The 17,409-nt window shown below is 38.5% G+C and overlaps 1 protein-coding gene across 1 annotated transcript; it reads right to left on the reverse strand.

Annotated features, from left to right (window-relative positions):
* Positions 1-2,053: 2,053 nt before the first annotated feature.
* HMG (high mobility group) lies at positions 2,054-12,260 on the reverse strand. The gene is made up of 16 exons (XM_089150654.1): positions 12,133-12,260; positions 11,078-11,263; positions 7,230-7,335; positions 6,478-6,614; positions 6,086-6,169; positions 5,903-5,997; positions 5,595-5,703; positions 5,273-5,359; positions 5,086-5,178; positions 4,751-4,948; positions 4,407-4,552; positions 4,184-4,328; positions 3,927-4,025; positions 3,659-3,844; positions 3,307-3,385; positions 2,054-2,441 (listed from the first exon to the last, which is right to left on the reverse strand). Exons 1-16 carry the CDS (start codon positions 12,184-12,186, stop codon positions 2,317-2,319), a joined length of 1,929 nt encoding a protein of 642 aa, XP_089006780.1. The 5' UTR covers positions 12,187-12,260; the 3' UTR covers positions 2,054-2,316.
* Positions 12,261-17,409: the final 5,149 nt, after the last annotated feature.

Genomic DNA, 17,409 nt, shown 5'->3' on the forward strand with positions numbered 1-17,409 from the left:
GGGGAACTTGGTTTGCAGGTTGAACAAATCTCTATACGGCTTAAAACAGGTGCCAAGATGTTGGTATAAGAGATTTGATTCCTTCATATTGAGCCTTGGATATAACAGACTTGCTTCAGACCCTTGTGAGTATTACAAGAGGTTTGGTGATGATGATTTCATCATTTTACTGTTGTATGTCAATGATATGTTGGTGTCAGGCCCCAACAAAGATCGGATCGTAGAATTAAAGGCTCAGTTGGCTAGGGAATTTGAAATGAAGGATCTGGGACCCGCATACAAGATTCTAGGGATGCAAATTCACCGAGACAGAAATAACAGGAAGATTTGGCTATCTCAAAAGAGTTACTTAAGGAAAGTCTTGCGTCGCTTCAATATGCAAGACTCTAAGCCAATTTCTACTCCTCTTCCTGTTAATTTCAAGTTATCCTCAAGTATGTGTCCTAGCAATGAAGCAGAGAGGATGGAGATGTCTCGAGTACCGTATGCATCAGCAGTGGGAAGTATGATGTTCGCTATGATATGTACAAGACCGGACATTGCACATGCAGTGGGAGTGATTAGTCGGCATATGGCGAATCTAGGATAAGAGCATTGGATTATAGTGAAGAGGATCCTAAGATACATTAAAGGAACCTTAGATGTTGCTCTATGTTATGAAGGATCTGAATTTACTGTCAGAGGATATGTTGATTCTGATTTGGCAGGGGATCTTGATAAAAGGAAATCCACTACTGGCTATGTGTTTACAATTGCAGGAGGAGCTGTGAGCTGGATATCTAAACTACAGACAGTTGTAGCATTGTCTATAACAAAGGCTGAGTATATGGCAGCTACACAAGCTTGTAAAGAAGCAATTTAGATAAGAAGATTCATGGAAGAACTAGGGCATAAACAGGAGAAGATTCTCCTATATTGTGACAGTTAGAGTGCCTTGCACATTGCAAGAAATCCAGCTTTTCATTCCAGGATAAAACACATAGAAGTCCAATATCATTTTGTTCATGAAGTGGTGGAAGATGGAAGGGTGGATACACAGAAAATCCACACGAAAGAGAACCTAGCAGATGCATTGACAAAAACAATCAACACTGGCAAGTTCATTTGGTGCATATCTTTGTATGTCTTGACAGAGACGTAGACAGCATGGTGGTGGCAAGATAGAGACTGGTGTTGAGATTGATTGGTTCTCAATCTAATCTCCAAGTGGGAGATTGTTGTAATATTAGTTCCACATCGACTGATGTGAGAATATATGAAGAGGAGGGGGCTATAAAAGAAAACTTCATCCTTCTTCTTTAAGTATCCCAAATATCTTTCCTCTTGTATATTTCTGTAAATATAGTGGAGTTTTCTCTCTAGTCCATATATTATTGTGTTCTTTTTTCTCTTATTTGCTGATTATTCTATTCGGTGGGTTTTTCATAACCCGGCACCTTGTTGAACAAAGCCATTCATGGGAGCAGGGTTGACGAAGGTGTTCTCCGACCCGAAAATATGCTCTCGAATTGCTTGGAACGAGTGACCGGGGTTGGAGTTGATGAAGAGAGCATCATCAGAAATGAATATTTCCAGCAAACAAGGATCACTCATGGAGAGACGGTTCGACTCTTTACCGGTGAGACCGTCGATTTCCAGTCGAGCAGATTTCAGCCAACCTAGTATGTGATCGAAGGAGCGATTTTCCATGACTAGAACAACTAGGGTTTTGATGGGGCCTTTGATTTTATTTTTTCTTCTAGTGGAGGTTTTAAAAACTATGGGATTCAAAGAAAACCAGTAGGTGGAGGAAGAGTGTAACAAGTACATGTCGACGGCTGAGCATCTTGGCTGGTACAGAGAGATAACTCATTCGCCGGGAAAGAAAACCAGAGTTTCCAAGAAAGCTCAGTTCCGTGAATGAGAATTTGGGGATTCATCATTAGAGGCAGGGATACAATTTGTGAATTCGAAAACCTTTAAACTTTTAAATGTAAAAATCAAAATTTCCATAACCGTTTGATTTCCTTTTGCTTATGTGGCTTAATCCTAGCCTGCCGCAAATAAAAATCCGTGAATTGCTAGCCAAAAGATCAATGGATTTTTCATGGTATAACTATTCGTGCCAGTCGTACAAAATGTCTGGAAACGCTTCATGTTAGATTCTGAAGATTATCCATAGGTCCAAGTACAAATCACTCGACATAAATATGTTAAAACAAAGCACTGGCCATACAGAACTCCCTAAACTTTTGAATCTTCCTAAGCATCTTAATCAACCAAAACCATCGTGGGTATTCCCATAAAATGGGGAAGGCAACATTGGGCTGGACTATATTATTCAGTATCGCTATCGTTCCCGGAATCTACAGTGGTGGTGGGGTTCTTGTAGTCGGCCATGGCATCCTTGTAGCGTTTCTGATCCACCCGAGCCTTTGCTTCATAAGGCTCTTTCTCTTCAGCTGTAGGAACAAATTAAGCAAAGATAGTCATTACCAATTGGAAGTCATGCAATTTCTACAGAAGGCAAAATAATAAGAAGTGAATAGAAACGTAAGGCCGATCAAGTCACCCCAAGTCTTCTGGGGTTTCTTCTTCTTCTTTTATTTTCTTTTCTTTTTTCTTTTTTCTTTTTTTTTTTTTTCTTTTTTGTGGTGGTGGTGGTGGTCCCCCAGGGGGTATGATGGGGAGTGGGAAGGAATCTGGATCATCACCCCGTCAGGGGAGCACACGACAGCTTTACCACCACAAATCCTGTGGGACCCACAGGTAAAAAAATAAATATAAAAACTCTCATCACCCAACCCCTGGGTCCCCCTGTATTTATGGTTGTAAAGTAGTCAGGGAGCACTCTGTGCTCATAGTGCTCCCCCGACGGGTAGCTGATCCAGACTCGTGGGGAAGCACCGCATGTTAGGTTATGCTTTACACATTTCACATTTATTTTTAAAGTATCTAACTACTTATTGGTTTACACCAAAAAAAAATCGTATCTTTTGAGTAGTGGACTAAGATTTTGATAATCCTAAGGAAAGTTAACAGTCAACTGAGCACCAAGCAAACAAATATCCATCAGAAGTATCTTGCAAGGCTACTCAGGGTCAATCAAGGCCAACCTGGCCCAGCCCTATTAGGGTCAGCCAAGGCAGAACTGGGCCTGGGCTGAGATATCTCAGCTCAACTAGGGCCCAGGTTGGCTTGGGCTTAGGTAAGAGGACTCAGTGTTGGAATGGGGTTCTTTAAAACAGCAGCCATGCCCAGCTCTGTTTCTTCTCGGATCTGAGCAACTAATGAACTAAGCAGAAGGTATGATTACAAAAAGTATACCTGTCATCTTTTTCCACCTTTCTCCAAGAACTCTTGCGATGTCAGTAAATGGTATTCCAGGATTATCTTTCCTTATGTTCTGAAAAAGAAAAATCAAATAGGTCATAAATGACCCACAAAATTGTAAAAGTAGACCAATAAACTGGAGAATCACAAGATATAACTGAAAAACTTTCAAAAAAGAGGACGAGATTCAAAGGCAGATGGTTTCGCCTTATCAACAAAAATAAATAAATAGTAATAAATGAACAGCACTTCCATCAAACAGATAGGAATAATATCTTCTAGGCATTAGTGCATTACTTAAGAATCAACCAGAGAAGCAGATAAATTACTGATTCTGACTACTTACTTCTCTCTCCATTTGTGAGAAGAACATGAAGCCAGACATTGCCCTTTTTGGGGCATTTGGATCCTTTTTCTTCTTCTGTTTTCTCTTCTTCACATTACTGTCATCTCCATCCTTAGGTTTCCTCTTAGATCCAGAAGATGTCTTTGAAGCAGAAGCCTCTTGCCTAACTTCCTTTTTGGCAGGCTTCTGGAATCAAGAAGAAAAAAAATCAGATCATTTTGAGGTAAGAGGATGTGATTTGCATCAATGAGAAGCCAGTCATTTATACCTCTTTTCCGTCGCCACTTTCACTAGCATCAGAATCGTCCCCTCCAGAATCATCAGTTGGAGAGCCCCCGTCATCCTTCTCTGCGACAAAATCTTCATCCTTGACATTGGAAAAACAAAATAGATGAGGGAACAAACATGATCACATTACATTTTAAATACATAAAAAAAAAATTACTGGACGACTTCTATTCCCTCCTAAGATAATATAATTCATCAAATAATTAATGGAAAAACAGCAAGCCAGCTAGGGTTTACCTCTTCATCACTCTCATCACCAGCTTGATTCCTAATCCGCTCTAGATGTGGATCAACAGCATCGTCATCCTCCTCCCTGAGAACAGCGGCAACACCATCGGCGGTTTGAATGTCCCCAAGGTTGATTATCTTCAAACCCTTGCCACTGCATAAACAAATCAATGACTGCTGGTAAGGAGATTTGATATGCTATTATGGTTCGTGTGCATGATCAGAGACCCACCTAATGAAGTCAAAAAGATTGTGGTATTCATTTCTTTGGATATTCCTGAAAATATGTTCCTGCTCACTTTTGAGTTTCACAGAAAGATCAAAGTAGTGCATACTTGTACCACCAGCACCATGCCGCTCAAATTCAAGATAGTCAATCTATAAGAATAAAAGAAAGCACTTGTGGTGTTAGACATCCATTAGGGTAACCTCAAGAATCTGATTCCATCATAGATTAAATGAGAACTAATAAGTGTCTCCGTTAGTAAGATGAACCACCTCAACAATGACTCAGCCTTATCCCAACTTAATGGGGTCAGCTACCAGAAGAGAAAAACATAAAACTATTAAAATTACCTCGTCATGGAGAATGAGAGTAGGAGGCTTGGGTAGAAAGAAGAAGCTTTTCTCAAGTGGATATAAGACCCCATCTTCAGCTTTCAATGAAGACTTCACTGCATAACCACCTTGACAACTACGGAATCTACCAGGTCTAGTGACTTTGGCACCGGATAAACCACGCAGTATCGTAGTGAAAACTTCATGGATTAGGCCCTAAGTTTCCATAAAAATTGAATGTGATCATGCAAGCAAATGTAATACATAATGACAAGACTAAAGTTCCTGTAATTGAAGTACAATGACAATGATGCATATTTAAATAAGGATCAAGAGTAAATCATATATAATACCTTATATGAAGGTTCTAACTTATCCTTATACTTGGTATTCAAGAGATCTTCATTCATTGACAGCTGACTCTCAACCACATTATCTGTCTCAAACTATTACACAAGGCAGAGCAAAAAAAAAAAAAGCATAAAAATAAATCAACAAATAGTAAGCAAAGATGGAACTAGCAAAAGAAATAGTAGTTACCTGTAAAACAATATGTGGGTACAAAGTTTGACCTTTGCGGATTGGTGGGTCAAGTGTTACAACAACAAAGGTATGTGGTTGATTAGACTGTACAGAGAAAAAATAGAATTAGTCCCTCCAAATAGTTAAAAGAGAACTTCAGACTCTACAAAACACCCAGAAACAACACACTATAGAAGAGAAAAGAAAGCCCCCCCCACCACCAAAAAAAAAAAAACTGTTGCAATTCAAGCACCACAAAGACCAATATGTTTGACCTGATATGGTGAAGAAACATTCAACATCAACATTAATGCATTAAGAATATGGCTAAAAACCTAACCTTTGGCAGTAAAAAAAGGCGAACAACACTGCTGTACTGAATTTTAAAATCGTTGGCTTGTCCTTGGAGTCGCAAGAATGAAAGATGCAGTTCGACACTGTAACGTCCCCTGCAGAGAGGAGGGGGGAAAAGGAACAAAATGAAAAAAAATTTACTCAGTTTCTTGATGAGTGTTAGAGGCTTAGAGCAGTAAAGAAGCAGGTCAGAAAAGCAAACAACACTTCTCAAGCAGAAAAAAATCACCGGAAGTACAAGAACAGATGATTCTTGCCTGAAGATAAATAGTTAATCAGCAATATACTACGTACCTTGGTGTAAGAATTGCAATTGAATCAAATGTAACAACAGCCTCTTCGCCTGAAGGACCAACATCCGCCATTGACATAATTTTGTCACGGAAAACCTAATAATAAGTTATTACCTGATGAGTAACTACAAATCAGCTATTTACCTACTCAAACAGATCAGGTCAAACCAGGGAAAATACTCACCTGTGCTGGAGGATGATTTTCATCACCAACAAATTCGGTATTGGAATTTGGTATGTGGAAACTCATCTCCACCAAAGAATCTTTCTGCAATTATAGGATACAAGCAACCAAAAATAAATAATGAATCCTAAGAAGAAAAATAAATGGTATCCTATATTGGCCCTATAGGAAGAAGTGGCATTATGTGCCAGAATCAAGCCACCATCCTAACTTAAACCTAGACTGACATGATTACCAAGGCTGCTAGTCTATGCTAGCAATGTAGAGATCCTTAGAGAAAAAGAGGAGCGACAACACAAGGGAAAGGAGGGCTGCCCAAGATGGATAACCATTCATGGCATCAAAAAGACTTAACAAGCTACAAAGGGGTTAAACAAAAGACGAAAAATCACCTCATTAGCCCCAGTTGTATCATCCAAGTGGAACTCCAAGGAAACTTCATTCTTTCCTTGAAGTTGTGTTTGGGAGACATCAGCTAAAGATATTTCAAATGCCTGTTTGGAACCTACCAGAAAGGTCAGCATATTCCCTGCATTGCAAAAGAGAGCTTTTGAGAAAATTATAAAATGAACACATCTAATCAAAGGTTAAAAAAAATAATAATAATAAGGCACCAAATCTTCAGAGTAACATAGTGACTTTACAAATCATAGACACCTAAGCACATCTCAGTGCAAATTGATCAACATCTAAAACCACAAACTTCTCTTTTCCTTCATTTGTTATCTTTTTCCCTAAATTGATAAATATTTCCTTTATGCACTTACCTCAGAAGAGAAGCAGAACATTAGAAGCTGATATCTGAAAACTTCCGATGCTAACCTCAAGAAGAACCAAGATTATACATCATGTAAGATTCAATTCCATAATCAACACATGTAAACAAGTGAATGGATAGGGATTTTGAAGCTAGACAAAAACCCTCACCCAATGAACACCAAAACCAAAGGGTAAGCATAACACGAATACAAGTCCTCTAATATTATGATAATATCAAAACAGACAATACAAGCTAAGTCACTAACCACCATTCAGATATTTAAAGGATAGGATGCAGTTATCTGGGTAGCTTAGTTAAGAAAGTATAGCAAGTGAAGATCAACTAAATAAGCATATAATTATTAAGAGGGAGAAGGTCACTAACCATTCAGATCAATTTCTCCCCAGTTCCTGCCACTAACAGAAAGTTGTTTCTCTTCAGGCGTTACTCCAATAGAATTTTGAATGAAGTTAGTCAAGCTACTAACATCCTACAAAACAGAACAGATCATTCAGAAGGCAAGAATGAGCAAGTAGTGAAAAACAGATGTCATAAACCCTCACAACCATTGAGAGGAGAAAACTCTTAACTTCACTTTTTCCTTTTTCTTAATTTTAATAAAGAAAAAGAGAAGAGGAGACAGGGAGGGACGGATAGTGCAGGATTAGCTAAAACAGTATATCAATCCTCACTTCAAATGCTTCCAACAAAGAATTGAGAAAACAAAAATTGATAGTTGCACTAAGCCCACAATAAAGAGATCCTCAAAAACACCCTACTTCAACTTCTTTCATGGCATAAATAAAAAATCTCAGAGTAGCCCTCAAGCCCATGGAACAATGCAAATACATACTAAAATTGTACCATACAACTTCCCAACGATGGATGCATCCCCCCCCCTCTCTCCAAAAACACACCAAAAAAAAAACCCAGAAAAATACACCCAAAGCTTCATATTTTGGGTTTTCTTCAAGCTGGAGATATTAGATATGATATAACACTCAAGGAAGCTTCCTGAATCGCAGTTTCCTTACTGATTTAGGACATTAGTTTTCTGGTCTAGGTAAGTTCCCCGCTAGCATTAGGCTTAGTTTGATAGAATAGCATTCATGTTATATCCTAACTTGTTATAAATATATGTTGGGTCATATAGTAGAATAAACATTCTACCACCCAGCTTTTCTCCTGTTCTCTCTTCCTCCCTCAATCTCACTGTCATTTTCTCTTTACCCAGCATGGTAACAGATTCTGAAAGTGTTTTACATGTATCAAAGCTATAACCAATTGCCAGTTTGAGAGACATGCTTTCTGGTTTTAGTTTTGATTGCACTTCAGTGTGAAGACATACCGGCTGCTTTACGAATTGATTTCAATTGATTGTGGTTTTGCTTAAGGGCTTTTCTTGGGGCTACGAAGAAGACCAGCAGCTCCACCATTTTTGCTGGTTTATTTTAATTAATTCTCATTTTCTTGTGGAGGCTACAAAATCACTATCATCTGCTACCAGCAGCATATATTACTGCTTCTGTGTTTTGACAGTGACATGATTCATCTAATGCTGATCTTACCATCTATCCATCTGTGCCTCTTGACCATAAGGAAGAAGACTTTCCATCATGATTATTTTCAGCTCTAGATTGAAGGGTTGGAGAAGGTTTACCCTTAGTTTCCACCACTGGTTCTCACTGACGGTATACCAACACTTTAAGTCTCGATGTTTAAGACAATGGCCTCTCTTATTTTGTTCATGATTCAATATTTATTTGGTGCTGTGCTCCAAATATTTGTTTGCAGCTCCATTCGACTGCTATTGCCATAAACTGTGATGTACTTTATGTTTAGATTGAAGCTTGTCTCCTTGAAGACGATAGTTGTTCAAGTAGGTTGAGTCTATATCCTTGGCAGGCTATATAGTTGAATCTTCCTGGTTCAGTGACAACAATGTTTCTGAGGAAATCCAGAATGACATCATCATCTTAGCTGATTATGTCATTGATTCCAACAATGCTAATCATGAAATCTTATCAACCAAAGACCTTCCTCTCGATTCTTGGTTGTCTTGTTATCCTCACCTTCTGGTTGTGGTGAAGACAATCATGCTTCTAGTTGCTTTTCTTGTTTTCCTCTGTTACTGTTACAATCCACGTGGGAAAATCCAGCATGATTGGTTTCCTTTAGTTATGACTTTCTTTCAGTTCTTTTACATAATTTCTATTTCCTGCTTCACCAGTTACATGACCATCAAGGAGAATAAGATAGTCACTCGCCTCACTCATAAGTTCCCCTTCTACTTTTAAATTAGTTCATAATTTATAATTAATGCCACCATCCTATCCATACCTTTCATGTTACATCTTGCCATCAAGAATTTTCTCCTTCAAGTATATTCCCATCTACAAATCTAGATCCCTTCATAACCCATAACTTTCTTATCACCCCTTAAAAAAATTCTAAAGTATATCCCCAAATTGCATTGGTTTAGGATTTTGGTTGTTATCGTGAGAATGACTGAAGATAATTTTATTGGAATCTTATTTTTTCGCACTATTGCTTATGAGATTTATTGAGATGCTACTTAATGGCATTATTTGTTTATGTGCCCAATTACAAGTGAAGGGGATATCGAAGATGTCACAAGCAATTCTATAGACTCAGGATTGAGTCACTATCAAAGTGCTTCCTTGAGATAGGCTTTTGAGTAGCCATTGGAGCTGCACTTTTATGAAATTGTTTGTAGATACGTTGCACTTTATTTGGCTTTTATGCGGTCATTGGAGTTTGCACTATTATAGGAATGTGTAGACACTAGAGTTGCATACTATTCGGCTTTTGTGCAGTCATTGGAGCTTGCACATTTAAGGAGTCTTATATAATAGGTTGGGTGCTTCATTCTGTTGCCTTCATTGTGCTACATATTGTCGTTTTTCTTGGGAAAGAGCTTTTTGGGTCGACAAATAACTGATTAGGCTTGTCTGGGCCGCTATTGTTGATGGATTTCTAATAATTGATTATAGTGCTAGTTTAAGCTCACTAGCGCCTAAACATGTATTCAAGACCAGTGTTTTCCTTTCATACTTGTTGTTTTTGTTTGCCCAAGCTAGGACTTTCTTTTGGATTGTGTACACTCCAGCTCAAGGGGAGTGTTAACGATATGAAAACACCCCATATTGTGGTTTCCTTGTTGATTAGATATATGTAACCTTGTCTAAATGAGTTTCCTATTAAGCTTTTAGGCTACAGTTTGAGAGTTATATTCCTTTTATGATTCCTTCTGACTTATCATAAATATATATTGGTTGGTTCAGTAGAATAGACATTCTACCACCCAGCCCTTTCTCCCATTGTCTTCTTTTCTTCTTCTCCTTCAATCTATCTATCTTCTTTTCTTTACCACTAGCTGGTAACAAATTCTAGATTGTTCTAAGGAAACATGAAACTCATAGCCCCCATGAAAGTGATAGCTCCAGTCATAAGCTTTTCCTTCTACCATTCTACAAAACTAGAGAGCAAGATTTTTCAACACAAGGGGAAATGATGTAGATGCACCACCTTGGACTGATTCAGTCTGGGTTGGAACCTGGTACAAGAACTGGGTCCAACTATGGATTTCATTCTAGTAGAAGTTCAGAATTTTTATAATTTATTTTATAGGAAAACTATGTAAAGAGATTTTTTATAATTTGGGTAGGATACATTATACATATGAAGGGTTTTAGCAAGTTTAAATTGCCAAGAGTCCTAGTATAGTTGTTTCCTCAATGAAATCTATGTCTTTTATTGTGTATATGCTGGTTACCAACAATGATAACCGCATATAGAACATAGAACATAGATAAAAGGTTCAAGTTTGGTAACCACATATAAATGAAATTTTCTTTCAGACCAGTCGAGAAAGTAAACCATATCCGTCAAATGCTTCATACAAAATCCAAGAAATGTCTATAAACGCTCAGTTTGACATTCAAACTTTAGCCATTCATGTTCAACCAGAAATCTACTCATAGATGAGAATCCCTTTTAGCTTGGCAGGAGAACAGAGTAACAACTATCTCAAATAGACAAAGAGAGACATCATAAATTTTCATATTTTTCAAAAATGGACCTAAGCCTTTTCAAGTAGTTAATCAAAACCCTACTTCACAGGACAAGTAACAAAAACTCATCAGTAACATTAATAACTCAACACCAGGCAAGAATGTTTGTGTCTGACTTGAAAAAGATGGATGAATTACCGGGTCTCGAAAACCTGTAAACTTGTAATAAAGACCATCTTTTATCCGAACCCCAAGTTGATAAGTTCGAGGGATCTTCATCCAGGTCAAACCAACAATGTCAGCCTTGTCAACTTCCACAGCCTTCCCACCTCCCTGTTTCTTCCATATAATCCCCCCAGAATGAACCCTCAGCTGCCCAGGATTCTGCAGTTTCCATCATTTAACCCCAAAAAAAAAATTATAAGTTTTGAATTCTTGAGGAGAAGCAAAAAAGAAAAAGCCAAAAAAAAACATAAGAGTTAAATCACTCTAAAACTGAAAATTCACAATTTTTCAGTAAGAGATAACAGAACCTAAAGCTAAAGTTCCCACAATTACTTCCATTTTGGCCATCAGGTCTTAAAAAAAATAACAAAAATAGTAATAAAATAAAAATTCCAATTTTTTTTTACAAGGTGGGGAAGGGGTAGGAGAAGGAGCTACCAGGAAAAAAAATTATCCTTCCAAAAGCTGAGGATTAGGGTTTCGACATACTCAACCCGGCGGGGAAACTCCACCACCCCAGAGGAAAAAAAAAAAGAAAAGGAAGTTCACTATAAAGTATGCGAAGTATCGCTACAACCTCATTATTTGTAACAAACACAGTTATACACGCATTTAGAGGGTTCTGAACTTCCATCATAGTTCTTCTGCTTCCCCAAAATTCCACATACAAAATAAAACTCTGGATAAGAAATCAAAATTTGAAAAACTCTACGAAGCTAAAACAAGCCCACTAACTAGTTCCAGTCTCCCATTATTAGTAACCAACAAGGTAACAAAACGAAAACCCTAGCAATGCAGGATAAAAATATGCAATCTCCGAAACCCAAACCCCAATAATTTGAGAATGTTTCAACTCTGCAATCCCCGATCAAATCAGACCCAGTGAGAGAAGCTCCAGGAATTTTACAACGCCAGATAATAGGGTTTCAAAAACCAATAAACAGGATAGATAGTTTAACCCAATTCAAGTATAAACCAAAACGCGGAAACTCCAGCATATACATAGAGAAGGAGGAGAGAGAGCTCACCGTGCCACCACGACCACCAAGAAGAATGTTACTGAAGAGATGACCGTCCGTCATCGCATGAGAGTCTCAGAGCGAGAGAACTTGGGTACCAATACCAACGAGAACGAACAGCCACAAAAGAAGAGCATACATGGAACACTGGAGACGGACCTTTATATATGTTTTCAGTTCTCTCTTACGTTCAACTATTGATCGGAAGTCCGAAATTACCCCCGAGTTCGGCGAAATGTCACCGATATTTTCGGGTTTCGCTGGTTTTTTCAGCCAACGGAACCCCGAAATGTACCGACATTTCGTACCTTGCGTTCGGCGTTCCACAGCTTGTCTTACCGCCTCACTCGAACCAAAAGAAAACGATTTCCTTTTTCCACTGAAAATAAATTTTAGCAAAGAAAATGGGGATTTAGGGTAAAGAGAATTGGAGTCTGCAAAAATAAGGCTTTACCCCCAAAAAAAATATATAAAAAGGCATTTTTTTTAAAACTAAATCAAATTTAAAAGGCATTTTGGGGGTAAGGATTGGGTACAGGAAAATTTTCAAAATTTTTAGCCAAGAAAAGGGGGAAAAAATGAACGTGATTTTTACCAAAAAATATTTTTTAGTTTATTACCAGGTCATAATATTATACGTTTTACCAAAGAAATATTTTTTTAATTTATTATCAGGTCATAATATTATACGCATGTAAAAAAAAAACTACAATTCTTTTGATAACCGATCAATGTTATTGTTTCAAGAGTTATCAAAAACAATTATGAGTGTTTCTAGAAGTAAAAATGTTTTTATAGATATTTGATAAAACTTGCATCTTAAATAAAAGTGTTTTAGTAAGATTCTTACATATAGAATGCCGAATTTCATGAATCCCCTTGTCTACAACTATTTCATGAATAACTTGAGCCTAACTTTTGCTTCGAAAGACATGCCGAAGATTAATTTGTTCTTGCACCATAACCATTGTTCGGAGTATAAAATTTCATAAATTTATATGCATCATACTACTATATAAAAGTAAACTCTCAAATCAGTTTTGACAAATCTTTCATTGTACCAAAATACCCATCCTCCAAAACAACTTATCTTTTTTCATATTGAACAAACCCTTTCAAGCCATCGTCATGTAATACTTGTTGAGTCACGCTACCAACAAAACGTCCCACCTCTCCTTAATAGGTTCCTGTTGGAATTTTATAATTATTAATTTAATTATATGCCCAAGGGCAATATTGGACACTCACTATTAAGGCGGTTACAAAATATAGGTTATATATTTGTAACCACCGCATCACTTGAGAGTATGAGATAGTAAGTGATTCATTCGTACGTGAGTTTTCCAAAAAAGAGGCGACTCCCATCTCTCTCTCTCTCTCTCCTCTCTCCTAAAAACGCAGGAAATGGGTTCTTTGCTTTAGATCTCTTGACCATCCTTTCCGTACGGCATTTGGGTTGTGGAACTTGTTCCCTTTCCTAGTGATTGTGGAATCATCCCGGTGGAGCTTTGGTGGAGGAACGAGGACGTGGATCCAGTTTACTTCCGCTGCAAATACTTTATAATTTAGGAAAACGAATCCAGGTAAAGATCTTTCCCCTATCAATTATGGAATTGAAAATATATGGAGTATTACCTACATTGGCATCAGAGTCGTGGTTCCTACGATTCTCGGTTCCTCCCCATTATTTATTTTTATTGTATGGATCCAATGGGAGGATCAAGGGTTTATGGAAACCCATGGGAGAATTGATAGGGTTTTTAGAAACCCTTATGTTTTGGTTCGGATCCGAGTGGGAGGATCCTTGTGAATTTCCCTTATGAATTTTTGCATGAATTGATAATCCATGAGAATTATTTTTGTTTAATATTTATTGCTGGATTTTTTTCATGTGTTTTTGGATAATTTTTTGGGAGAAAAAATGTGATTTTTCGTTTTCTAAATAAAAAAAAATTCGTTCAAGAAAAAATTGAAAAAAGAGGTCGTTTTTTGTCACTGTGGACTAGACGGACGTCCGTCTATTGGTCTGTCTGATCACAGTGGCCCAGCGGAATTTTCATCACGGCAGACGATCATCCGTCTGGCCACAAAAGGCAGACGACAGTCCATCTGGGAGATAGTTTTTTTTTGGATATTGGTCTGTCCAGGTCAGGAATGTGTTTCTAACTTAATGGACATCAATGGCTCACAATTTGTGTGATATTTGGGCATTGATGGTCTAATGGGGCCTAGTGGGAGCTAATGAGATAGAAGTGTTCTGTGTGAACCACCTCATAGCATTAACATGATTGCATGTTTTATTTTATTAAAACTGTTTTTAATTATGGGTCTATTAATCATGTTTATTGCATAGAATGAAACTAATATATAAGTCTATGTGGGTTTGTATGAGAATTTGATTGAATGTTTGTTAGCATTTCTTTTAGTTTAAATGCTTATCCCATAGGTTGACTATGCTAGTGCGATTTGATGTTGCTTGTGTTGTGTTTTATGCTAAAATAGTTGAACTCACCTTTGCATATAATGTCTTTAGAATAAATGGTTGCTACAAAGAACATAGTTGCTGACCTCACTAAAGGAGATAAGCTAAATGAGAGGAATTATGACCTCTGGCACCGAAAGGTGCAATATCTCCTGGAAGAGAAGGATATGCTGGAAATCATAAACCAGACCATGTTCCCACCTGAGGAAGGTACCACTACACAGCATCGCAGGGACCTTGAGTCACACAATGCCTAGAAGAGGAAAGACCGGGTAGCCAAGATCACAATCCTGAGCTCCATGAGGGATGACCTGATGCTTCGGTTTGAGAAGCATAGGACTGCAAAGTCTTTTTGGGAGGCTGTGAAGTTCCAGTACGGAAGGACTTCCACCACAAGAGGCCGCCAACTCGGACTCACTTTTGACGATTATAAAATGCGCCAGGGTCACACCATGAGGCAGCATATAACCATCATGTCTAACATGATTAGTGAGTTGAGCGCATGTGGGCGCCAAAAGACTGATGAGGAGCAAGTCTCTGCAGTCATCAGGTCACTGCCAAAGACTTGGGAGCATATGAAGATCTTCTTGACTCATGCTGATGATGTCAAGCTGCCAAGCACCTTGAGCTAGAGGAGGATCGGATGTTGGCTGATGCCCCTCACACTGAAGAACTTGCCACTGAAGCTAGCACTAGTAAGGGTGCAGGCTCTAAGCGCAAGAGGGAGAAAGCTAACCTCAGTGGTCCAGGCAAAGTAACCAGGGTGGGAACAAAAACAAGAGTGGCCCCAAGCGTTCAAGGGGGACTAGAGCTGGCAAGAAGAAATCACCTTTGATTTGCTTCATGTGCCGAAAGCCTGATCATTTTGCTCGTGATTGCACTGAGCAGGAGGTATGTATTGTGTGTTATACCTCATCTTGTTATGTAACAAGTTCTACTATTCTTATTGAACTAAATCTTTTGTGGATTGTTGATTCAAGTGCAACAGAACACATAACAAGGGAACGCTCGAGCTTTGTGGAATACCATCGTTCCAAGAGGAAGAAGGAGAATAACGATGGGGAACAGCTCAAGTGTGGAGGTTCATGGCATAGGCACATGCAAATTAGTTTTGCAAGGTGGCCGGACATTGTTACTCCATGATGTGTTGTATGCTCCAGACATTTGGCAGAATCTTGTTTCTGTTATTTATCTTTTGAGACATGGTTTTAGAGTTGAATTTGGAAACAATTCTTTGGTTTTGTATCTAGGTGATACAATTTATGGTTATGGTTTTCTTCATAATGGTTTTATTGTATTGGATACAATTGATAATTTATCTAATCCTAGTAATGCTTTTGTTTGCCAAAATACTTTGTGTATTGATTCTAATTTGTGGCATGCTAGACTAAGACACATTGGCTTAGATAGGATGAATAAGTTGGCAAGAGAAGGTCTCTTAGGCCAAGGTTCACTATCTGATTTGCCAACCTGTGAGTCATGTCTAGCAGGAAAAGCAACTAGAAAACCATTTAAAAAGGCTTTGAGAGCCTCTCTTCCTTTAGAACTTATCCATTTAGATGTGTGTGGACCCATGAATGTGCATACTAGAAAATGACAGGCTTATTTCATCACATTCATAGATGACTATACACGGTATGGTCACATTTATCTAATTTCTCATAAGTTAGAAGCTCTAGAATGTTTTAAGAAATTCATGAGTTTAGTTGAGAATCAGTTAGATAAAAATATTAAAACTCTTAGAACGGATAGAGGTAGAGAGTATCTCTCCAATATGTTCAAAGGGTTGTGTAATGAAAAGGGGATATCTAGAGTCCTAGACAACTTACTATTCCAGGGACTCCACAGCAAAATAGGGTTGCTGAGAGGAGGAATAGAACCTTGCTAGACATGGTGAGATCCATGATGGCACAGGCAAATCTACCCATCTCTTATCGGGGAGATGCTTTGCTGACTGTGGCCTATATCTTCAACAGAGTTCCAACCAAATCGGTTCCTTCCACACCATATGAGTTATGGACCAAAAGGAAGCCAGATTTGAGTTACTTGCATGCATGGGGATGTGCAGCATATGTTCACTCTACTTCTCACCAATATGGAAAGCTTGGACCCAGAGGAAGAAAGTATATCTTTGTGAGATATTCGGAACCCTCAAAGGGCCATGTCTTCATTGGACTAGATGAGAGTGAGAGGAGAACGGAACTTGAGCCTAGGGATGCAACATTCTTGGAGAATGATTTTCCATCTCTTTCAGGAGTTAACAAAGAATCATCAAAATTCTTGGAGATACAAGATAGTGGTCTTGTCACTCTAGGGATTCAGATTATAGATAATGAACCTGGGGTTCATCCAGAAAATCCTAGTGGGAGTGGGAGTGCAAATGCGATAGCTACCTCATAGGGTGAGCAATCTGACATGCACTTGCGCCGTAGTGGGCGCGGGCTAGTTCCTCGTCGACGTTTTGACATAGAGGATGAAGTCTACATCGTAACTCCTGAAGAGATCGACTGTGAGATGACTTCAGTCGATGAGCATGAACCGAAGATCGTGCAGGAAGCTCTTGCGAGGTCAAGCTCAAAGGAATGGTTGAAAGCTATAGAGGAAGAGTTGGAGTCGATGAAAGTTAATCATGTCTGGGACTTGGTTGACTTACCGCCGGGCCGAAAGGCAATTGGGAACAAGTGGGTTCTCAAGATCAAAAGAAAAGCGGATGGATCTATTGAGAGATTCAGGGCTCGTTTAGTGGCTAAGGGCTACACCCAACGAGAGGGTGTTGATTATGAGGAAACTTTTTCCCCTGTGGT

Source organism: Hakea prostrata, chromosome 3 (genome assembly GCF_041222555.1).
Source record: "Hakea prostrata isolate BN-2017 chromosome 3, UWA_Hpros_2, whole genome shotgun sequence".
In the NCBI taxonomy this organism is placed as follows: Eukaryota; Viridiplantae; Streptophyta; class Magnoliopsida; order Proteales; family Proteaceae; genus Hakea; species Hakea prostrata.